Source organism: Branchiostoma belcheri, unplaced genomic scaffold, assembly GCF_001625305.1.
Source record: "Branchiostoma belcheri isolate BF01 breed outbred unplaced genomic scaffold, Haploidv18h27 scaffold113, whole genome shotgun sequence".
Taxonomy (NCBI): Eukaryota; Metazoa; Chordata; class Leptocardii; order Amphioxiformes; family Branchiostomatidae; genus Branchiostoma; species Branchiostoma belcheri.
In genome coordinates, this window is record NW_017802525.1 from 862,471 (window position 1) to 886,624 (window position 24,154).

The window sequence follows — 24,154 nt, forward strand, 5'->3', positions numbered from 1 at the left end:
AGCTTTAAGACATTCTGACTTTCATATGATACAGAGGCTTTTTCCTACTATAAAATCTTGTTTTAAAAACCCCACCGTGTTCCTGTCGTTGTTTCTGCAGGTCGAGCCGCGAGTCTGCGAAGTTGGTGAACTCCTCAGTGGCATTTTCAAGAACTTTCTCAAGAACACAGTCTTAGCTTTAAGACATTCTGACTTTCATATGATACAGAGGCTTTTTCCTACTATAAAATCTTGTTTTAAAATCCCCACCGTGTTCCTGACGTTGTTTCTGCAGGTCGAGTCGTGAGTCTGCGAAGTTGATGAACTCCTCGTCCTCTCCGACTGTCAGTAAAGGACCACACACCTGTTCCTCATACATAACTAAAGGACTACACACCTGTTCCTCATACATAACTAAAGGACTACATACCTGTTCCTCACGTATAACATGAACATGAACGTGTACAAACATCTCACCGTGTTCCTGACGTTGTTTCTGCAGGTCGAGTCGTGAGTCTGCGAAGTTGGTGAACTCCTCGTCCTCCCCGACTGTCAGCTCGTCGATCATGTTCAGCAGGTCGTCGTCGTCCCCGTTCTCTGCCGTGTCCACGCCGTTACCCGTCCCGCCCGCCGGCGCGCCGCTCCTGTCCTCACCAAACGATATTAGTCTGAGGACAGACGGAGAGTTTTACAAGTCAGGAGGGCATTTATGTGGAAGCAGAAACAGCAAAGAATGTAAAACAGAGTCCAAAGCATATCTTAATATGCTCACTGTGCCTATTAAATACGAATAGCAAAGAAACCAAGTTAGTATTCAAAACTCACAACACATTGGTTAGTAAGTGCTAACTATGTACTAGTAAATAATCTATAGCTGTGGAGACCCACCACCAGCACAATATCATGTGGTCAGACATGAGGGTTAGTACTGATAACATAGTGGGAAGAAACTCTGTTGTGATGCTCTTGTGAATTGTAGAAGCTATTGTGAACTGTAGGTTTCAAAAGCACTGCAGCAAGAGAATGTTGACTGCCGATTGTTGTTAAAAAGCCTCATTTCCTGTAAGGTTAGTAGTCTGTGTCCAGAAAAGCAAAATGGCGAAAGTCTCATCACTTTCTGGAAAGTGTCAAATCCAAAGAATGTAAACCCAAGTGAGGAGGGAGCACTCTGAAATATAGTAAAACAAAGAGCAGAGAAGGCCAGTAGTCTCCTCTACACCCAGCAGTCTTAACAACCTCAGCCTGGACCTCAGAAGCAGAGAGAAGATTAGACAACACCAAGGAAAGCTGTGTTAGTACTGCCACAGTCTGGTTACACAACTGCTCCTCCATCTCAGACCTTGTGGTTTCATCTATGTACTCTTCCTGATCTTCTTCCTCCTGTCTGCTGCTCTTTTCCTCCTTTCTGCTGCTCTTTTCTTCCCTCTTTCTGTCGTCCTGACAGCGGTCACACTTGTCCTCTGTTTGACCTTTGTCCTCTAATTCTTCATCATCAAGTTGCAGAAGGTCAAGACCGCTAGGGGGGAATCATCAGTACAAACCAGAAAATAAACAGACATGCAATATAAAAGTTGAAGAGGGGCAGTGAGATATTATGCTGAGACTCTCTCCTTTCCATTTCTATGGCAAAGTAGCAAAAGGCACTTCCTATCGGACCCCTATGCTATCATTCTCTATATTTTCATGAAATTTTTGTTGTAAAACACTCCTGGAAAAGCTATAAAACTGTTCTGAGCACGAACTAAAAGCAATTCTCACATGTTAGTGGCACAAATCAAATAGGGTATTTTCTCACCCACTCAAAATCTCTAAGGGACATTCTAATCCCTCCTTTTCTCATTTCATGTCATTTCATCAGTCAATCCCATCATATATATCATTCTCTCCCTGCCTCTTCCCTTCCCTCCCTCCTCACCTGTTAGGTGCCTCCTCCTCCGCCTCCTCCCCCTTCTCCACCTCTCCCTCCTTCCCTTCCCTTCTCTCCCTCCCTCTTCCCTTCCCTCCGTCCTCACCTGTTAGGTGCCTCCTCCTCCGCCTCCTCCCCCTTCTCCACCTCTCCCTCCTTCCTCTCTCCTGTTGTCTGCTCAATCAGCTTCTGGACTGGACCTTCTAGTTGCTGCAGGGACAAACAGTTCACATCAATTAATGACATGTATTTAAACCTCTGAGCCTCCTGTAGGTCTAGAAATGGACCAAACTTTAGCAAAATAAAACATGATTAAGTATATGTCCATAAAAGACATTTCATAAACTAAATTTACATAAATTTACTACATATTATATCCCAGTGTCTGTATCTGGAACATGCATCTAATATTTGCCTCAAACATATACAGTCAACCTCAACAACAAAAGTTGATTCTAAAGTCATTTAGCAAAAGACACCTCTACACAGCATTAAGCTTGTGGCATAAATAGCTTGCAGTAAACAACTTACAAGAAGAAGGCAATAAGACAAATAAAACTTATGGTATCTCAAGCCAAGGCTAGATTCTCACCTTAAGCATAGTGAACTTGTAGTGCTGTTACACAGTAGCCTTACCTTGAGCATGGTGAACTCGTAATGCTGATATCCCTTGAAGCTCTCGTGCACAGCGCTGAGTGTCCTGGCTGTTTTCTCCCAGTAGTGCAGGAGAGTGTTCTGTCTTAACTTAAACATAGCGAACTTGTAGTGCTGTATGTACCCTTACCTTCAGCATAGTGAACTCGTAATGCTGATATCCCTTGAAGCTCTCGTGTACTGCGCTGAGTGTCCTGGCAGTTTTCTCCCAGTAGTGCAGGAGAGTGTTCTGTCTTAACTTAAACATAGCGAACTTGTAGTGCTGCAGCCTTACCTTCAGCATAGTGAACTCGTAATGCTGATATCCCTTGAAGCTCTCGTGCACTGCGCTGAGTGTCCTGGCAGTTTTCTCCCAGTAGTGCAGCAGTGTGTTCTGTCTTAACTTAAGCACAGCAGAACTTGTAGTGCTGCAGCCTTACCTTTAGCATAGTGAACTCGTAGTGCTGATATCCCTTGAAGCTCTCGTGCACAGCGCTGAGTGTCCTGGCAGTTTTCTCCCAGTAGTGCAGCAGTGTGTTCTGGTATGTGGCCAGGGTGTGGGAGAACATGTTACAGCGAGAGGCTCCCAGCAGGTCCACCTTTTGGCACACGTCGTTCTTCAGCTTCTCAAACTTCCCCCGAGTACTGCGCACCTGGGTCTGGACCTGGGGAGGGGGGGAGGTAAGAAGAGGGAGTCTTTTGTATTAGTAAACAACCTGCAAAGCTGGCAGTTGTAGGGTAAAAACTGCAATGGCGGTAAAACCCTCCTTGAAGCATTGGCTAGTTCTGTGCATCTGCAACTGGGTGAGAGGAAGAGAAATGGGTGATGTAAGAGGAGAGTACCAGTTGCCACTTGTCAATATCTGTAGGCACAAGGCAGCTTTTGTAGAGCACAGTCATCTCTGGCAAGGAAGCATGCTTAACCTTATTTCATACCTTCACAATATTTCAGATAAAAAGGACTACACACTGTCAAAAGTAATTGTCATTCAAAAGAAGAGAAGGACAAAAAGAAGTTAAAAGTATATGCTAGCTACGTATGTACCATTTCAACTAGGAAATAAAAAAAAAACTTGAAAAGCAATCCGTCAGTTTTAGGTTCGAAATCTACTGAAATTAGATGGTCAATTCTCTGCCCAGTGACCTAACAAGTCTTTCTTGAAAGGAAAGATTGCTGTAGACGAAAATACCATTTTTTTGTAGGCAATAGTTTAAAAATACAAAAATAGAGGCGGCTTGTTTCCCACCTTTCTGAACTTCTCAGTCAGCCAGTTTAGGGTTCAAAACTAACTGGGATTACAAAATGCTGGTCACTTCTCTGCCTAGTAAAATAACTAGTCTATATTTAAAGGAAAGATTACTGTAGATAAAAACATTCAGTTTTTACATGTAACCCACCTTTCTGAACTTCTCCAGCTGTTTGTACGTGTCAGGGTCCAGTTGTTCTGACACGTCCTTCATCCACAGCAGTGAGCCGCGGTACTCCGTCCGCGATGCCTCCATCCGGTTTATCGTCATCAGGCAGTCCGAGATGGCGCGGTACCGAAACGTCTCCACTTCCTGGTACAGGCGGACTAGGGGCACCCTCAGCGCAAGCCTGGTTATATCATAGAGGCAGAGAGAAAAAGAGTTAGCATGTAGAAGTTGTCCATGCTCTCATGTGTCATGTGTGTGTGTGTGTATCTGTGTGTGTGTGTGTGTGTGTCTGTGTGTGTGTGTGTGTTCATGTGTACATGTGTGCCTGTAGACTTACAAAAATGTACTGTCTGCTCATTTCAGAAGCTCTCAGCCTTGCCTATGCGTGTGTGTATGTATGTATGTGTGTGTGTGTGTGTGTGTGTGTGTGTGTGTGTGTGTGTGTGTGTGTGTAAGTGTGTGTGTGTAAGTGTGTGTGTGTGAGAGATAGAGAGTGTGTGTTTGTGCATGTATGTGTATGACGTTTGTGTGTGAGTGTGTGTACATATTGTTCAGTACCAAGGACAGGGATAGTTTTAAGTGTGTGTGTGTGTTTGTGTGTATGTATGTATGTATGCATGTGTCCTTACCTCTGTTGACTAGAGAAGCTCTCAGCCTTGCCGACAGCAGCCATCATCTTGCCTGCGCGAGTCTTGTCTATCTGACTCTGGGACTTGAGGAACCGACCCAGCTCATTCTCAGCCTGGGACAGGGCTGTAAGGGAGGGATACGGTTGCCAGCTTATTCTCAGAGCAGAGACAATCATCATTCTTCTCGAGATCAATAATAAAAAAAAAACATAAGGCACTGTGACTGGGCCTAACCATGACATTCCCTAAATTGAGGCTACTGCATGAATAGCATGTTGTCCTCACTGCTACTGCGCAGGTAGCTTTTTCCACACAAAATTAGTTCATTGAGATGTGGAAATAAAAAGCTTCCCAAAAAATTCCTCCTTTCACTACAGTAACAATTAACTTTTAAGTTTTAAAGACATGGCACAGACTGCAAGGCTGACATACTTACCACACAAGTTGTCCTGGTATTTCTCTATAACTCTTAACAAGTCCATACACGACTTCTGGATGGAGCGGAACACCTGGAAAAGAAGATGTACAAGTCAGAATAGTGTTGGATTACTTCAAGGAAACAATTTGGTCTCCATGAATGAAAGTGACGACTACTTGCTTTCTGTTGAACACAAAGTCATGCTGTGTGGTTCCACAAATAAGAAAATCCCATGCAAATGATGTGGAGGCATGTACATGTATGTGTGCTGAAATTTGAATTGTGCCCCTAGAAAACAAAAGCACAAACACACTAACAAAATAAAAGTCTTAGAATACTTGACTGTCGACATATCCAATGTTCAACATGCCATGCAAGTGTGTATTGTATTTGTCTTTTGAAAATCTAATAAAAATAACATGGAAAAAAAATGTTCAACATGCCATAGACTATGTTCAAGACACCACAGGAATACAAGTTGAAAGTGTTAAGCAACTTTACACCAAACCCTCAACAGAAGATGATAACTTTAACGTCTTTAAGACGTCTCACCTCTAGTTTTGAGTCCACATCAGCGTCTCCGGCCACCACAAACTCATCTTCCTTCTTCCCAAACTTCTTGATGAGTTTCTGTTTTGTCTGCCAGTACTCCTTCTGGATCTTACTGACTCCCGAGGTGTTTCCCTCGTCCCGAACAAACCGGTCGTATGACTCACCGTAGGACGGTCTGTAACTACAAACATAACATCACTGTACACTACAACAGGACAGGGCCTGATAAATGTCTGCCAGTACTCCTTCTGGATCTTACTGACTCCTGACGTGTTTCCCTCGTCTCGAACAAACCGGTCGTACGACTCACCGTAGGACGGTCTGTAACTATAAACAGGACAATGTCTGATTCCTAACGTGTTCTACTCTCGTACAAACCAGTACAAACCGGTCGTATCACTCACCATAGGAGGGTCTGTAACTATTAACAGGACTGTCACAATCGACAATGACTGATAAACTGACTCCCAAGGTGTTCTACTCTCGTACAAACTGGTACAAACTGTTACAAACCGGTTGAACAACTCATCATAGGAGTTAGGAGGGTCTCTAACTACAAACAGGACTGTCACAATGACTTATACACAAATGGTTTGGAACTAACAGTACATGGAAAGGAGATGCAACTCATGTCAAGTAACTCAAGAGACTTGATACTACTCTCCAAGCAGAGGTTGGTGGGGGAAGATCGTCACCGTTTTATATATGCCTCGTTTTTTTTTGTCGCCCCCCACCCAACCTCTGCCCCGAGTCGCAACCTGAAAGGCTATTAACAGCTATTTGTTACCCTATCAAACCTCACTTAACAAGTAGTGGCGACTTCACTTGGCGCGTAGGTGTGAATTACGCCCTCCCGGCCAGGGAAACCAAAATTCCAACTTCCGGCTGGCGACACGGCCTGGCGATTTTCCGTTACTCGCCTGTTTCCGCTCAACTCAGTTTGAATGTCTAACGGACGGGACCGACATGGAAGACAGAGTCAAGCGTGTTTTCAAAGACGTCTGGGGGTTTGAGGTCCGTCCCGACCAGCTGAAAGCCGTTTTGGCGGCCTTAGAGGGCAAGGATGTTTTCGTTGGGATGGCGACAGGGAAGGGGAAGTCCCTCTGTTTTCAGAGCATCCCCCTTTGCCTAACAGAACCCAAACTTGTTGTGGTTGTTTCGCCGCTTCGTGCCCTCGTCAGCGATCAGGTATGACAGTGTTTTCATTTTTTTCCATCTTGTTATTACAAAGTTTGATTGATACAAATGAGTTTTGTTTACAGAATCGAGCGACCAATGTATTACGGGCCACTGGTGTAACACAGTACGTTGTTGTCGTAACTGCGGCGATTGAAAGGGGGAGGGGGGCGACATCCAGTATTCAGCGATTAGCTTTTCAAAAATGTCGTCAGTAATACTTTATGTGTGGAATTGAAATTGCTTACCTGTCTGAGCTTCTTTCTATGTCTTGATACTGTTCAATGTAAACCAATTTGCTAATGGACATGTAATGTGTTTGTCAAGTCCTTACCTTGTTTCTCGTGCAATGTTTAGAACATCAAATATTTTGTCATAACTTTTCCGTGGTGTATCCCTAATCACGTCTGTTCAGTTGGTCACAATCCTCTTGGTGCTGTTCAATTCTTCGCCAAATAACAACATACCGTGATAACTGGTACTAAACTTATGTATGTTATTTTACAGATCCACCGTTTCCAGACAGTCACAGGATATAAGGGGATCCACCTGAAAAGCGCGGCGGACATCAGAAGCTTCAGGGAAATCCCCGACAAGGACGTTCGTCTGGGTAAGTAGCAAAAAAATACATTCCCAACATTGAACACAATAGACACAAATCATGAATTACCAGAGAATCAATAAAGAATAAGAACCTTTTTGACTTAACATTTTTTTGGGATTGATAATGTCAATAGCTGTTGACAAGTTTTCTTACTCTTTAAATTTCAGTTTTCATGGCTCCTGAGGAAATGACCTCATCTGAGGGGAGAAGTCTTCTGGACAAGCCTCCACTCCCAATTGCACTGGTGGCTGTTGACGAGGCTCACTGTATTCCAGAGTGGTCAGTGTCTATTAACTAGTCACAATCAGTCTGAATAATAAACATCTTCGTCATTGATGCGCTTAAGTACCACTGTACAAAGAAGATTAGAACAACAATTTGATCTTTGCAAGTTCAGGTGTATGTCTATAATGTCTTCAACAGAACAAATGATTCAATAATTAATCAAGATCACTTATCACATCAAGGTTCAATGCACAGGCAAAGATTTCACAAGGCATAGTTTAAGTAATCACAATACATACAAGCAAGGTCATAAAAAAGGTACATGTTGTAGCCAAAAACACAGTTTATTTACAATACTACAGAACCATTTTTTTACATTCTTGGTCACATATACAAAGTAACGCTTTGTGCTTTTGTCACAGGGGAACAGACTTCAGGACTGCCTTCAAAAACATTGGATCGCTGCGGGCTGCACTGCCAGGAATACCTTTCATGGCTTTGACAGCTACAGCAACCGCAGCAGTCCAGAAGGCAGTAGAGAAGGCGCTACATATGAGTGACATCATGCATCCCAACAAGGTCCCGACCAGAATCATGGGGAGCCTGAACAGGGACAACATCTTCTTGGTCCGGAAGAAGGTCAAGAGCATGAAGGTACTATCATACACAAATCATTATACAAATATGGTCTCAAAATACATTTCTCTTAAACTCAATAACCAAAGTTACCTTCTATAAGCATAGAATCATGAGCATACATATATATTCATGTGCCCATTTCAAATACCAATAAATTTAGCAGAATGTGTAATGTATGGACTTGTTTCATCAGTTCACACAAACTTTTCTTACATTTCTTGCAAAATACAGCATGTTGGTGACATTTTGTATTAATTACAGGAGGACCTTGGTCCGCTGATCAACATGATCAGAGAAGCCGAGGGTCCGGCGAACATAGACAAGCACATTGTCTACCTCGGCAGAAAGCAGAAGCTGATGGACGTGTGGGGCCTGTTGGTGTCTTCATGCAAGCCCACCACCAAAGGCTCGGTACGGGCCTTCCACGCCGACATGTCCCCGAAGGCGAAGGAAGACGTGCTCCAGGGGTTCAGGGAGGGCAGGATTCGAGTCATTGTCGCTTCTGTTGCATTTGGCATGGTATACAATAGTCATTATTTCTTAAATTTTACTTGTAGGGGTTCATTACATGGGAACTGACAGCCTGAAGCCTTAATGTATCAAAGTTGAGAAACAGCAGGCCAATAGTTGTAGGCCAGTAGCAGTCTGGAGTACTAGTATCTTAAAAAATGGCATTGGAATGATCCATGACATAAAGGCCTTGACACTGTGGGATATAAGTCATCTATCAAGTCTGTGAAACAATTGTGAAACACCTTTTAAACTAAAGTAATGAAAATGTTACTTTTGTATGAATTTGACATCAATATTTAGTTGCAAGTTGCCTGCATACTCCCATGTGGTACGTTTAAGGGGATGAATGTTTATATAAAAGTCATGCTTCTTCTAATTGCATCAATATTTCTCTTATAGGGCATCGATGTCCCCGATGTGAAGGGTGTCGTAGTGTACGGGATGCCGTCCACCACTGGCCAGCTCTACCAGGTAAAATGGCTTTTGATACTGTAATTCACCCCATACACATAGAATTTGTTACAATAAGTTACTTTCTACAACATGAAAATGGCAAATATAACTTGCATGAAAAACTTGTACATTGAAAATGTATAGTTATCAAAGTAATACAACTATGAAGTCAGATGAATGGTATAATTGTGTAGAAATGATGTATCTGATGAGAGTGGACATGTCTTATTGACACAATCATTTCAACTTCAGCAAATAGGGAGGGCTGGAAGAAAAGGGGACCCCGCCCATGCAGTCTTGTTCTTCAACAAGCCTGACTGGTGTACAGACGGCCCCATGAAAGACCTGTTCAAAGCAGACTGTCTTCGACAGAAACTACTTCATCAACTAGGACAGGAGGGACAGGAGAATCAAGACCGGTGCTGCTCCGTCCACAGCGATGACGACAGCTGCATATTTACGCAAGTGACAGAGGGGCCAGAAAGAAACACAAAGAGAAGAAAGCCACGCCTCAAGCGCAGACAGGACACAAACAATGAAGAAGAACTAAAATCTCAATTATACAGATTGCGAGACCAATGGTATGAGTTGCGACCTGAGCTTGTGTTCATTGGCCCATGCGGCATAATGTCTGATGACACATTAAACAGAATCGCAAAAGACTGCCACTCTATACACACGTGTGAAGATCTGAAACTAGTCAAAGGTATTACCAACATGTCCATTAACAACCTTGAAACCATCATCGCCACCATTGACAGGCTAATCCCAGAACAAAACACTAAGAAAAACAGGAGGCCAGTGCTGCGCGATGTCACAAATTTGAACCAATGATTCATTCTGGGAATAGTTTCATCACGTTGTCACCGAAGGGTCAGTAGTGATTAAAACACTTGTAAGAAAAAGAGTCTCCATACTTAATACAATACATAATTCATTCGTCCATCAAAGCATCTGTGTCTGGGAAGTCGTCATCATCATCAAATAGATCCGTGTCAGTGTCACACTCCACCACAGTGTTTTCTTTTTGGAGGAAGTGTTCTAACCACTTTCCTTCTGTGATTTTTTTGAGACCCTTTGTGACGGGATCTTCGAACTTTTTTCCCAAGAAAAGGAGTCGTCCTGGGTGGACACTGTACACGTTACCTTCAACTAGATGATCTAACATTATTTTAATGTCCCTGTCTGCAGATGGTGACTGTGTGCCTTGTTGTCTGTTTTGTTGCGAACAGCTGTCTGCACAGCTTCCGTGCCTCATCCAATAGTGGAATGGCTAGGGATACTTGCTTTGCTTGCTTGAATGTTACATGCCCGCCTGATCTCTTCAGGACTGTTTTGAGAATCCTCTAGTATTGGAATACAGAAGAGACAATATCAATCACTGTTTTGGTACTTCTATATTAGAGTTTTATGTATTTATATTATATACTGATTGTGTAAGCTACTTTTAAGTGTTATACAAAGATGGAGAGGAATTATGAGGTATGTACTACATGTGACTATATGTCTCTTGGACAGCTATTGTTGATAGCATTGAGGGCATTGACTTTATGTGTCACACTTTGTAAATAATTACTTCATGGCATATGTACATGGCATGGTAATAAGTCTTATTATTTCAATCTGAGCTTTTTAAAAGTGAATACTCCATTAGACTTGATAAATCACTGAATACATACTTGTTGTAATGCTCCACAAGCATGTCTACAGCTTTTCCATGGCCCTGCCTGCCATGGAAGTTCACGGTCCGGTTGTTGGTCGCAAGTGTAGCCATCTCCTCAGACCAGTCTGCTGCCAGATTTTGCCAGAAGGTTGGCAGCCTCTGAGCTGTACTGGCTGCGGCCCGTACCTAGCAATGTTGGCAGCCAGTATCGCCAATGGGCAATAATGGCTGCTCCATTTTCGTACCTGTAGATTTGAGAGACATTGATCAGTATAGACATACTTTCTTTCCTTGCATGTACAATGGTACAATGTCTTCAACAGGATAGCAATCTTAAAAATGTATGTAAATTGTGTGAAAAGAAAGTGACCTGTACTTGTAGTATGTAAAATTCCTATTTACCAAATAAAAGGAATAATGACAAGATATATCTTGCATGTTCTATTGTCATGGTAAACAACTACTTAAAAGAACAGTATATGCATGGCACGTGTAACACGAGTTAAACCTATAATAGCTACACATTTATACACTTGTATCTTACTTGATGGACTGGCGGAGGTCCACATACAGCATCAGATGGTACAGCAAGGATGTGGACAGGGAGTGTATTGAGTCATCAGCCGTGCACCCGTGTTTCTTCTTAAACACAAATGCCTGTAGAAAGACTTGCTGATGTCGTCGATGCTGTCCTCATCCTTGTAGTCGTCTGCTGTAGACTCCATCTCCATGTGTGTCAGCAATGCTGCCGTCAAATGGGCGCTGTGAGCATGGTGCAGGAATTCATCGAGCACGTTGAAGTTGCTTCCTGTAAAGCAGCATTAAAGACATTGCAGAACATTGTAATTGAATGAAGCTGACATTTATTCAAACACTGGAAACACATTGCACTCATCTAAAGTAACCATTCATGGAAGTCAACAGTCACATATATTCAGATTTGAATACAACACCTGGAGTGACTATTCTCAACAGTTTAATTCAAATACCAATCCTGTGAGACAAGTACAAAAATGACAAGAAGTACCCTTTAAATCCAAAGATCTCCTGTCCACAAGGTCTTTAAGGAAAGCGATGGACCCAGTGCTTCTTGGAGAGGACCAGTGGGCGAGTAATACACATCTTCCCACTTCCCAAAGGAAGTGGAAATCTCCTGAAAAACACAATGACATGTACATTGCATGACCATTACAACAACCTTGTGTGTTGACAAAGGGCTGCAATTTACTCTTGTCAAACAAGAATGTGCTGCCATATATTGATTAAGGAACACAAAAATGGCAAAGTTAATGTTATTGTGCATACCAGGACTTTCCTTGGCCCACCCAAGCTTCTCCAAGGGACCAGCAGGTCAGTCCTGCCGCAACCTTTTGGCCCCTCGGATGTTCTTGCATGTCGCCTGATCTCCTATCACCAACTGTTGTAAAATAGATGAAAGAACTGTAACAACTGCATGTAACAAACATAAGCAGAGATGCGCAAGACAAGGGCCAAAAGCACTTGAATCAATGCTGTATTCACAATCACCGAACGAAGAATGAAATGGGTAGTATGTTTAAGCATGAAATATAAACCTTATCAGCTTATGAATAATTACAGAAGTAAGTTATCCAATTCACTGATATCTTTATCTTGTTCTCTCACTTTCAAGTCTTCCTATAATATAACATTGCAAAATCATTAAAAGATTTATTTGTCTGACCTTTCTAAGTATAAGAAATAAGAATCTTGACAAATAAAAAATGAACACTCTAACCTGATCCCACAATTCTTGGCCCATTTTTGCTTCACTGGCAAACTTGGTCAGAATTCTGACGTTGTCCGAAGTTTTAGATTCATCTTCGTCTAGAAGCTCCATGGGCCTGTAGGTTGTCTTTGGGACCCAACGTTGGGCAGGAGCAGCGTGTTGCACTTCAGAGAAACTCTTGAAGTTTGACACCAGGAAGCCTTTGACTGCTGTGACAAACCTATCCTGTAGCTGCTGGGTGTCCTCTGCACTTGCCAGGATGTCCCATGTAGACAGGTCCCTCCTGTGACCCTGAAAATAAGTTAACAACATTTACCATAAAGAATTGTTGCAGTATATGGAAAACAGGGAACAACAGACTCTAAATAGATAGTGAGTGTGAGTGAGTGTGATACATTGAGAATCATGTAACCATTAATAGTTATGAAAGCTACTATTCCAACATCATGTCAACCTAGTTACCATACATTATATTAAGATGAAGTAATTTTAATTTCATTTTTTTATGTTATTCTATTTACATTTTTCTGGACAGGGCATGCATGTAAAGCAGTGTGGTAAGCACTGAGCATAGCCTACACTGTATAAAGAAAACATGTAAAGATACAATAAGTACCTGGGGTATGGACGACAGTACCTCCTGGCTCTTTCTTAAGGGTATCGCCAGTCGCGATGTCCAATTAAACATTTCAGCATGTCTCTCTGAAAAAAAAGCAAAAATGTAGAAATTGAATGCCAGACATGAGTCATCATACAGGCTGGTCTACTACTGGTTTAACTTTTGTTTAGGAGCATAAAACATGCAGCTGATGTGACAACTACATGCATATAACAATATATGCAGTTGTTATGCAGTCCACCAGAAATAGCAAATACATACTTAAAAATATAGCTACACTACTAGTAGTAATGAATGGCTTGCTGTACCTTTCCTCACTTGTCTTATCCTCTTCAACATATTTACATTGTCATAGGTCCACAGTTCATCCTTTGACAGCGAGGTGGTGGTCCCTGCATCTGCAAAGTCCTTTATTGTCGTCCAGACTGTTGTGCTCGAAGCACTTAAACCGGCGTGGTTTAAGATTTGGATGACCTTGTGAAATAAAAACAATTGACATTTAGGTCAAGAAGGTAGCATATCAATTCTCATGCAAAATCACCATAACATGGGTATGATTAGACCTACTAGTATATGACATGTAATAAACAATACTACATGTATGAATGGAACCCTATCATGTGACTTTCATAGATAACATAAGTTCCTTCAATCATTACAATTAGAATTGCAATGTAAATAGCAATAACAGTTTACACAAAAATAAAAGATACAGAACCTGGTCACTAGATGTTCTTGCAACCAGCATTAGTCCGATTAGTGTCTGTAACCCATTTGCCCGTCTGTTCCTGTGATTTGCAATTGCAGACAGCAGGATGGTTGCAATTGAACTACACCGGTCAGTCTCTCTGTCATACTGTGGTGATGTGAGTGTGGATATGAGGCTGTAGAGTGTTGGTGCTTCCCGTTTCAGGTAATCTGTAGTCTGCTGGGGAGAGATGGCGCGAATGTCTTCGATAGATTTTACACGGATTGACAGAGGGCTTTTGGTGTTGCATATTGTCTCTACTTCAGACCGAAGCTGGACATTGATGTCTGTGGGGTGTAAAGACCTTTCTGCCTCCAACTGCTGGGATAGAGATATATTCAAAGCCCGGACATGTGCAAGTTCTTGTTCATATTTCTTGATGATGGAGGTGACATCTTGGCTGCTGTAATGTGCACTGACTGGTTGGCAGGCCGCACTGAACGGTTGGTAGGGCTGGGCCGCACTGAACGGTTGGTAGGGCTGGGCCGCACTGAACGGTTGGTAGGGCTGGGCCGCACTGAACGGTTGGTAGGGCTGGGACGCACTGAACGGTTGGTAGGGCTGGGCCGCACTGAACGGTTGGTAGGGCTGGGACGCACTGAACGGTTGGTAGGGCTGGGACGCACTGAACGGTTGGTATGATGAACCGACTGGATGGTGGGGCACACTGACTGCTTGGCTGGTTGGTAACGAGTCCAGTCCCTTCTGTGTAGATGTATCCTTGATGGAAATTCCCTCGTACAATGTACTTGTCTTTCCCTTGCCATGTGTGACTCTAACAGTTGGGAAGACATGCTTCACAAACTTCCCAACCTGTGATGGAGTTAGCCTGAAGTCGAACAGGATTCTCTCGACTGTACTGTGTTCGACTGTGCCAGTGGTTTCCAGGCAGATGGTGCTCTGTATCCTATAAGCAAACAGTTTGTGATTGCACTATTACTAAAACATATTGTATTATTTTTGCAGGCTACAGATAATTACAGTATCTTCATGTACTTACAATACATTGATAAAAAATTTTACCTTGCTGTCAGACTCGATGAAATTATTCAATAATTACTTGATAATTATCCAATTATTATGGACGAGCTTAGAGGCAACATGAATTGAAGAAACAAGTTCTTAATGGTCAATATTCTTTGCCAACGACTGTTGTCCGCGTCCATTTTAATACGCCCCCCTCCCACAGAAAAATACGTGCCCTCCCTTTTCCTCCGAAAAAAACATGCAAAACAATGACACTGTGCTCTTCACCATTCAATCAAACGATATTCGACGTTCTCCAGACATACACCGACAGGTATCGTAGGTCCTTCTTTATCCATCGGCAAATTTCGCTATCTACACAATGCCATGTGGTAGAGATATCCAAACCGTAAATTATTTTTTATTTCTTGCCGCCGACGAACGTGCAAATAGTAAATTGGTTAAGTACCTACCTGTCCACTATCCTAGCTTCCAACGCCATGGGTGCCTCGTTCATTCACCATACAGGACGGGCTCACAAAATTCACATGGCAAATCAGAAACTTTCCGGAATAAGAAAAATATTCGCGGGAGTTTGTCCTGGTAAACAAGTATGGCGCGAACAGAAAGATAGAATGCACCGCATCCAAACATAAAGGTAAGAAAGAAATAATGACCAGAAACACTTAAAATCTATGAATATACGTAACGGTAAAATAGAATATTTTAATATAATTTGAAGAACAAATTCATATTTTATTGTGTTGATTTTGAACCTCTATATAATAATTATAAACGTAAACATGTTTACTATGCTACGTTGTGATGCTGTTCGGTCAGATGGAGACATGCTAATGAGATATGCGTGGTTGACTGGAGTCGTCCCGCAGCGCGCTGGACACCCTTGTAAAACTATTTCCGCTCCCAGCTCACAGATTGCGGAAAATAGGGGCACGGGGAGGGACTTCAACACATTTCTCAAAGAACTACTCCTCCCCTTGTCCTTTCAGGTTGCGACTCGGGGCAGAGGTTGGGTGGGGGGCGACAAAAAAAAACGAGGCATATATAAAACGGTGACGATCTTCCCCCACCAACCTCTGCTTGGAGAGTAACTTGATACCACACACAGATCTGAATACATCTTTAGATGTGCCATATCTCACAATGCACAAATAGGTAATTACATCGAAGACTGCTTTATTACCAGAGAAGACACTGAAACCCTTGATTAGCCAAAACTGATTGCAACAAGACATCACATGGCCCTTTTTCAGGTTTATTTGTATTTCTACTTTTTAGTTTGTGGTTGACCATACAAATGTTGCTATTCCAGTGTTTTTTGTTATGTCAACAAAGTTGGAATCACACAAGTCTGTGGGATGGCCTGTTACAAATAGGAGACAACATACAACATGGACACATTTCCACTGTCAGCATTGTAATATAACATTAGCTCAAAGACCAATATGGGTGCAGCCCACCAAAATCATGCAAACATTAAACTTCCAGTGACTGACCTTAACATCCATTGCCTTTTTGATGACCTGTGTTAAAGTTTATAGATCTCATACTATAGCACAGACAGTCCATCATATTACATTATTGGAAAAAAGTGATAAACATGTAATTTCTCATAAACATGTGCACTGTTAGTTGATAACCCACAATCAGAACCCAGACCATCCTTCATTCCTTGGCTGGAATTTCACCCCAGTTTCTTTGCTAGTCTGCCACCAAAGTCAGAACCAAGACCACCCTTGCTGCCATTTCACCCCAGGTCATAGCTATTCTGCCAGACTTACAGAGGAAGCCTCCTCATAGTTCAGTTCAGATTGGGCCTTAATTTGTCAGTGATTCAGCGTCTGGTCTGGTCATTTACAGCAGGCTGGATCCATGTTAGGCCGCGCCACCGAGCCGAGAGGGGGGGGGGCAGACAGATTAAAACAGGATTGGTTTTTATGCCTCGTGGATTTGGGGGGAGTTACGAGGGCAAACTTGACGGTTCTGTTTGCCGAATAACTTTCGAACAAGATTGATTCTGTGTAAAATTGCGCATGTAACCAATAAGATTCTCATCTAATGTTGGTGGATTTCAAGCAAATATAAATTTGTCTGCTAGTTTTTATGCCGTGTGGATTTGGGGGGAGTTACGAGGGCAAACTGGACTGTCTACATGGTTGTTGGCCAATAACTTTGGTACAAGATTGAGTCTGTAACCAATATAATTCTCATCTAACGTTTGGTGGATTTCCAGCAAATAAAAATTTATCTGGTGACATTAATTTGTTTTGTAATAGACTTTGTAAAAGATCAATTCAGTAGAAAATTGCATCAGTGTTTCAATTCAAAGAAAGTCTGGTCTAACATTTGGTGGCCTTAGTTCATGGATTCCAGTTAAGGATACATTTGTCCACAGACAGTAATTTGTTTGGTAATACGTTCGGTGTCAGATCAATTCAGTAGAAAATTGCATTAAGGCTCTGAAACCAATACTGATCTAATTTTTGGCACCCAACTGCTTAAGTTTAATTTTTTTGCCACTGGCTTTATATTTGGAAATATATTTGCATGAATCCAATTTTCATAATGTAAAAACTCCATAATGATAAATCATAGAGGACTGGGATTGAGGGTACATCTGATATCAAAGTGCCTCTGTCTGAGTGTACAGGTTGTTTTACTATGCCCAGACACAAGTCACATTGGCAATATAGTCTTTCATAGCATGCTTTAGTCTATTCTATGCTTCAGATATGCACTGTGACAAAATAACCACCATACATTCTTGGTCTTTTTACATTCTATTATGCATGTAGACTCTTGTCTAGGTCACTGTGGATTTAGTATAGCAAATATCTAGGTCAAAATTTCACTTGTTTTAGTATATCCCTATGATAAATATTTGGTTTGAATCAAAATAAAGAATTCTATTCAATAGCAATATTTTACACTTTTGTGAAAAGAACAATTCTTGTCATTTTTAAAATTCGTCGAGTTATTGAGAAAACCAAGCAACAAACAGAACTCACCTGTCCATATTGACAGCAATATTTCAGCAATGGAACAGCAACAGAATAGCAATGAGACAGCAGTGGTACAGCAATGGAACAGCAGTGGTACAGCAGTGGTACAGCAATGCTACAGCACAGGGGACAGGAACAGCACTTGGCGACCTTTCTTCCTCAGAACTTGCAGAAACCTTGGCAGCCTTCCAGTCCTGCAGAAGATAAGAAGTAACAAACTACTTAAGGTGCCAGACAGGTGGGTAGAACTAGATTGGATTTTTTTTACACCAGATTCATCAGCAGTGTAATCTTATCACTCTCCTCTCTAAGGTTCAATGTCTCCAGTAGAACATCACTTGAATGTATCAACACAGTCTGCTGTACATGTATCTAATAAAGGATGAAACAAAATCTGCACTTTCTTTCTGCAAACCTGCCACATTGTTTTTGTCACTGATCAAATGCTGGCAAAATATGTACACATATCACATTAACAATGTCCATTTTTAAAAACTACCCAATACATATCTTGAATGTAAAATGTATGCATGACCAAACCTTCTTCAAGCCCACATTCATGACCAGGTAGATAAACTACAGACTTGGGAATCATATAGTGTCTACTGTGTTCTCCAATCTAGCAACCAACCATCTAAAATATATAAAAAAACTGCCTTTTAGACCACAATTATGGCAAGTAGAAAGTCAGATGGACAATTTACCCCAGGAAAACTCCCAGAGTAATTTTACAGCCCAGCCTATAGGATAGTTACCTGATGACAATGTGCACATTTGTAGTGATTATTTACTGTCTATATGAGCCTGGTAAAGGTTAGGAGACTGTTAACGGGACAGTCAGGAATTCCACCGGCAGTTTCACTCAGGAGGAGCCTGGAAGATTGCTTCTTTTCTCATCGCGATAATCTATAGAAAATCTCAGCTCCTATTTTCCAAAGCCATTAGCAGAGCTATTTGTGAGAGGAGACAGGCAGAAATGTTCTGGTTCTACATAAAACGGTTGGAGAACAGGTTTAGTTCAGTTTTCAGCTGCATACAAAATTGCATGAAAAAGCTGCAAATATGATCATGGTACGAATGGAAATTTTGCCTGTGTTAGTTTGATATTCAGATATATGTATGTTTTTCATATCTTTCATATCCAAGCGTTATATTCAGATATATGTACGTTTTTCATACCTTTGACAGCTAGAAATTACTGCAATCATTTTGCTCTGGCAATATTAGATTTCTGAATAATAAATCACACAAGAAAAAGATATCTGAATTGATTATAACCATTAGAAACTACCCATCACACCTTTCAGCACCAAGGACATCTACAGCAGCTACAGCAGACATATGGCACTATTAGCAGGGCTCAATCTTGGAGTTGTGCACCTAGTTCTTTTCTGTGGGTGCACCAGTGCACACAAATATTTTTGTAGGTTTACATATGTAAAAATTTAAGTGTATTCTACTATATGTAGCATATTCTTGAATGGAAGTGTCAGAAAAATGATAAAATCATTGTTGTAGAACTTTTCTTTATAAATGAAGCATAGTTAGTGTTTGCTGACATTCTAATTTTATATGGTGCACCAAAAAATTTTTTGTGCTCCCAATTTTATAGGTTAAATGCACCAGTGCACCTATTCCAAAAAATGAATTTCGAGCCCTGCTGGTATTAGTAAGGTATGCCTGAGCTGAATATTTAACAAAGAACTACATAGTAGATGCATGGAGGACCCCTTCTCTAGAAATTTCAAATATCAAGAAATTTGAATCCCAAATCCTCCCTTTCCATGAACTGTATGTGCCCTGCAGTTTCAGGCAGACATATACCATACAGCACTGATGATTTGATTTGAATTATTCCTGCTGTGTGAAAAATTATCATTACTTTATCTAATCACAGTTGACAGCCGTGTACATTTGTCTGTGTCACTGTCAGTCCATTCTTCAAGTTCACAGTCACAGTAATGAAGGGTTCCGGCTCACTGGACCGGTTCATCACTCTTAATGGCTTATAAACAATAAACCTGCACAGCTTGAAGTCACGTTTATTGTTAATCCTACGTATCAAAGTCTCACTATGTTCATAATGAAGCAATCATTTCAACAATATTCAGCAATGTATTTTATAGCTTTAGGGTTTTTGTGAGTGCAGAATGCATGTATCATGGCTCAGAGGCTTATAAATGAAACATGTGAAAGAGGGAGTATCTTAGTCCAATCCTGAAATCATGACATGAATATTCACTATTCACCCTCTTGATATACATTTACACCTATGTCCTAATATCTTTTGTCTGGTTCTGATTCAAATGTGTAGTTGTTATCAAGGAGAAAAATCAACAAAAAATGGAGGAAAAGAAAAAGGTGCATGTGTACATTTTGTACATCTCAAATGTAATGTCACTTGTGGTTGTTGTGCCTTAGAAAGCTGTTTGCACAGGTAAGGTCCAATCTGTCCCTATTATATTTGTTTTAAAGCTGTTTTGTTTATCTCTAATTTGTTTATCTGATTAGAACTAAACTCCAAAGATATTGAACAGGAGTCCCAAATCTTACCCAACCACAGAGGAGGCAGCTAAAATCCACAGTCAATATTGACTTTCCACTTGAGAAGTAGGAGGGAGTCTTGTTTATTCAGTCTGGGTGAGAACAGGGGTACTGATAATGGGTTCAGCTATACATATGGCCGACACATTAATATTACATTACTTATCATATGTTATAAGTACAAAGGAACATTTTCAGTACATACAGAGCTTATGTATGTACCTAAGATTGATAAAGATTTACAAAAAAACATACACAGTACAAAGATTACCTTACTGAAGCTTCTTGTAATATTTTTCCAGAAATGTGGAAAAATAATTGATACAATGTCATGCACATGAGCTAACCATTCATCAAGTATGGTTACTGGCATGTGGATTTCATATATGCACATGAAATTTTGTATTTGTTATATAATATCATGGTACATTGGAATAATAATATCACAATCAAAAATCAATGCTAGAGTCGTCCATAATCTCTGTCGTATACCTAGAGTGGTAAATTTTTGTTAACAAAACATAACTTATAAAAGTACACAGGCATATGACTCATGTATGTTGTGTCTGTGTTCACACAGACATCCTTTAAATGTCAAAGGTTTCACATAGCTCATGTTTAGGTCAGCCTTGACTGTCAGCCTCTCCTGTTCACACACGGACAAAGGTCCTTACTGGTGCATGACTGTGACGTTCTCAACCCAGCCGTGGGGTCAAAATCAACATTGTGTCATAATCCCTAAAACTACACACCTTTACAAGAAACAGGTTAAAAACTACAGGTTATTTTCATTACTGGAGGTTTTAAAACATCAAGATTTATAGTCTTGTATAATATAATTCCCATCTATGTAATTTGCAGACTTTTACCTTAACAGTAAAACTTAAAGACAAACATTTACAAGTTGTTAACAAACACAAGCAACACAGTAATTTTCATCCTATTTTAATGTGAATGTAATGACAGCTTTCCTCTGTATGGGGTGTGCGTGTGTGTCATGATGTCAATTCAAACCGCTGATTATCTGAACAATAAAGAACCTAGCACACTTTGGAGATGAGTAGGGTTGACCCAATGTACTTGGCTAACTAAATACACAAGCCATATATATATAATACAGCCATATTGTACCCATAGCTTTTGAAAAGCCATGCCAAAAAGCTATAGATAAATAGAACATTATGCTTCACAATATCAAGAGTTATACTTCAAGTTCGGCCCGCTTTTATTTGGCCTTTTCATACCACTGTAGCTGTAGACTGCCGATATGTTACAAATCACAGACCAGTTTACTGTATCCATCTTCATGTAAACAGCTGATCTTGTTACTCCCTATTATAGACCAGGACACCTGATATTCGTGCTTTGTGTGTCGGCTCCATGATCTGTTGACCTGTGTCCATAGATATGGGGTCCATTTTCACACCTGCCATTTTCTCCCTCTTCTGACTATTGCGAATGATCATTAGTCTCCATAAGGTAGGCTTACAGTAGGCTTAACGTGTCAGTGTAGCTGTAAATTCAGCACACAGTTTTATCAGAGGAAAGTGCGACTGTTTGGCTGTACTGTCCCAAACAGTAGGGAATGGTGTCAGATGGGCCTATAGTATCTAGGTGAAGTCACTTGTGACCTTTTCAACTGGACACATTTCTATTTGCAAGACTTAGTGTTCACTATAGACAGGATTCTTACCGCTTCTGAGTACAGGAAAATTATCTAAGGGACCACCAAAAAGTGGTCACAATGGCCAGGTGGTTATTTTTTTGTTTTGTTGTGATCCTTAGTATGTACAGGTTTGACCAAAAAGACTCAGTTATAACGTTATATGACAAGTGAACTAAAAATGTAACGTTACATCTTACATTGTCAAGAAATAGAATTTCACTGTTATGAACTACAAAACAGACGTAGACTCCAGGTGAGTACACCTGTGTGAGTCTCACCTGTACAGGTAAGTCTCACCTGTGCCAGGTGTTCAGCTGACCAGTCCGCACCTGACACGTCTGTCCTGGCACCTGCAGGTCACCCGCCTACGTACGGCGTCACACTAGCAGATCCGGTTCACGGCCAGACCACAATCCCGCATTCCCCCCGAGTTTTCGCCCGTGAAATGCGGTTTTACACGGCTGCTAACAAACCCTGCAGTCTGCCTGACGTCCCTACCCGCCCTGAGCGCCCGTCCCAGCGGTTTACTGTCCCGATTTGTCACGTAAACCCTGATATCAAACGACTGGCGAACATCAAATTTTCAGCCAGCAAAACAAAGGCACACCCCCCGACATATTGGCCCTCACAAAAGCAGTTTCTATGCCAATAAATCACATTTTGGTCAGTTTTGCTTCTCACTTAACTATTAAACTTATCACTGAAAGGACCGATCTGAAATTTGTAGGAAGAGGTCGACAGAAAACGATAAAAATCCGCCTACCTTCAGCGCGAATTTTCCTTCCCATTCCCGGCCGCCATGATGGTTGTTGACGTCACAGCTCTTGTTCCCATTAACAAGTGGTTGGTTGGCTCTCGTACGCAGGGAAATTATTCAACATTTTCTAAAAAGAAGACCAAAGATACGTAGAACTATTGAATGATATCAATATATTTATCATAGTGTGTCCCTTGAGTAAACTTGTCCTCTTCTTCTGACCAAAATAAGCTTCTTATGATACGGAAAGGTCAACAACGAACCTGGGCGTGAGAGTACGTTTTAAATCACGTGATGTTCACCTCTGCCCCAGGGTACCTAGCAACAAACAGGTGGTTGCGAATTTATCTATATATATATTCTATACCTTTCATTTGATATAAACTTACAAAACTATGCCATTGAATCAGTTTGAATATTTTCTTATTAGCAGTGCAGCTTGTGTTAGTGATATTGCAGCCATCGAAAAATGTTGAAATGCCAAAATAACGAATGTCGTCGTTTTTCTTCTTATCACACATAGGGGAATTAATTTCTATTTGATTAAAAAATGTTCGAAATCAGAGATCTGCTCAAATCGATGAAATTCCACCATTTTTATCAACTTCTGTATATCATGATTTGCTGCAGTACCAACTGCTACCGTAGGCCGGAGATAGACTATGGGCGCCGCCTGGCGTTGATCACAAACACTGCAATAGGGCAGCTCACTCATGCTACTTATTCGATCCGAAATTCAAATATCTGCAAACTATTGAACTTCTTTGCAGTTCAAGTTTAGGCATTTTTTCACTCTTCAAAAAGTTTTCTCCGTGTTGGTGGTTATGGCGTTTCCGTTGAGTTCGGACAAGTTATGTCTACTGCTAATTAATGCCAGTGGCACAACACAAAGTAAAGCCAGGCCAGATGTGTGCAGCTGCCGCCGCAGCTGCCACGGGACAGCATTTCAGAAACACCGTATGTTCCTTCATGGAAATATTCCAAAGTTTCGATTTAGCCGCATCGTCCTTTCTGAAAATGTTAAGCATATCCCTTAAGTCACTGTAAATATATAAAACTTTTTTAAATTTGGCGAGAATAGTCACAGCGAAAAACACCAGTTGATATCTACACGCAATGAAGTGCAATAAAAATTGGACTTAATTTTGACAAGCTAGCTAGTCAGAATAGTCATAAGGAAAAGAAAATACGGATAATCGACTACAAGACCTGGCCGAATCTAGGCCATGTTCGGTCAGTCACCTTCTCTTTCCACATTTGGAACTCCGACAATTCGTT

At 41.1% G+C, this 24,154-nt stretch overlaps 3 protein-coding genes across 8 annotated transcripts in view; 2 read left to right on the plus strand and 1 right to left on the minus strand.

The window, feature by feature from the left end:
* Nucleotides 1-24,154, minus strand: part of LOC109462184 (islet cell autoantigen 1-like protein) — a 59,077-nt gene that overhangs the window by 6,974 nt on the left and 27,949 nt on the right. Inside the window, exons 2-12 of one of the 6 annotated variants that reach the window (XM_019758697.1) lie at nt 22,883-23,003; nt 17,916-18,103; nt 5,765-5,860; nt 5,534-5,618; nt 5,000-5,072; nt 4,564-4,687; nt 3,917-4,115; nt 2,959-3,183; nt 1,992-2,095; nt 1,319-1,495; nt 457-647 (exon numbers count right to left, since the gene is read on the minus strand). In XM_019758697.1, coding sequence (XP_019614256.1) covers nt 457-647; nt 1,319-1,495; nt 1,992-2,095; nt 2,959-3,183; nt 3,917-4,115; nt 4,564-4,687; nt 5,000-5,072; nt 5,534-5,618; nt 5,765-5,860; nt 17,916-17,923 — 1,282 coding nt within the window. In that variant the 5' untranslated portion in view covers nt 17,924-18,103; nt 22,883-23,003. Of the gene's footprint in view, nt 1-456; nt 648-1,318; nt 1,496-1,991; nt 2,096-2,958; nt 3,184-3,916; nt 4,116-4,563; nt 4,688-4,999; nt 5,073-5,533; nt 5,715-5,764; nt 5,861-17,915; nt 18,104-22,882; nt 23,129-24,154 lie in introns of those variants that run through there. The other 5 variants (XM_019758696.1, XM_019758700.1, XM_019758699.1 and 2 more) reach the window with 5 other exon arrangements.
* Nucleotides 6,249-8,010, plus strand: LOC109462190 (ATP-dependent DNA helicase RecQ-like). Its single transcript, XM_019758708.1, has 4 exons — nt 6,249-6,721; nt 7,217-7,319; nt 7,481-7,592; nt 7,969-8,010. Coding segments are annotated over exons 1-4 (438 nt in total). The 5' UTR covers nt 6,249-6,499; the 3' UTR covers nt 7,970-8,010.
* Nucleotides 9,006-10,102, plus strand: LOC109462189. The gene is made up of 2 exons (XM_019758707.1): nt 9,006-9,161; nt 9,396-10,102. The coding sequence occupies exons 1-2, from the start codon at nt 9,132-9,134 to the stop codon at nt 9,975-9,977; spliced, it is 612 nt and encodes a 203-aa protein (XP_019614266.1). The 5' UTR covers nt 9,006-9,131; the 3' UTR covers nt 9,978-10,102.

Bases quoted from the DNA above. Each gene is read 5' to 3' on its own strand.
- LOC109462190 (XM_019758708.1), top strand. From the start codon at position 6,500: ATGGAAGACAGAGTCAAGCGTGTTTTCAAAGACGTCTGGGGGTTTGAG. The intron at 6,722-7,216 runs GTATGACAGTGT...GTTATTTTACAG, and splicing joins GTGCCCTCGTCAGCGATCAG to ATCCACCGTTTCCAGACAGT. The intron at 7,320-7,480 runs GTAAGTAGCAAA...TTTAAATTTCAG, and splicing joins CGACAAGGACGTTCGTCTGG to TTTTCATGGCTCCTGAGGAA.
- LOC109462189 (XM_019758707.1), top strand. From the start codon at position 9,132: ATGCCGTCCACCACTGGCCAGCTCTACCAG. The intron at 9,162-9,395 runs GTAAAATGGCTT...TTTCAACTTCAG, and splicing joins CCACTGGCCAGCTCTACCAG to CAAATAGGGAGGGCTGGAAG.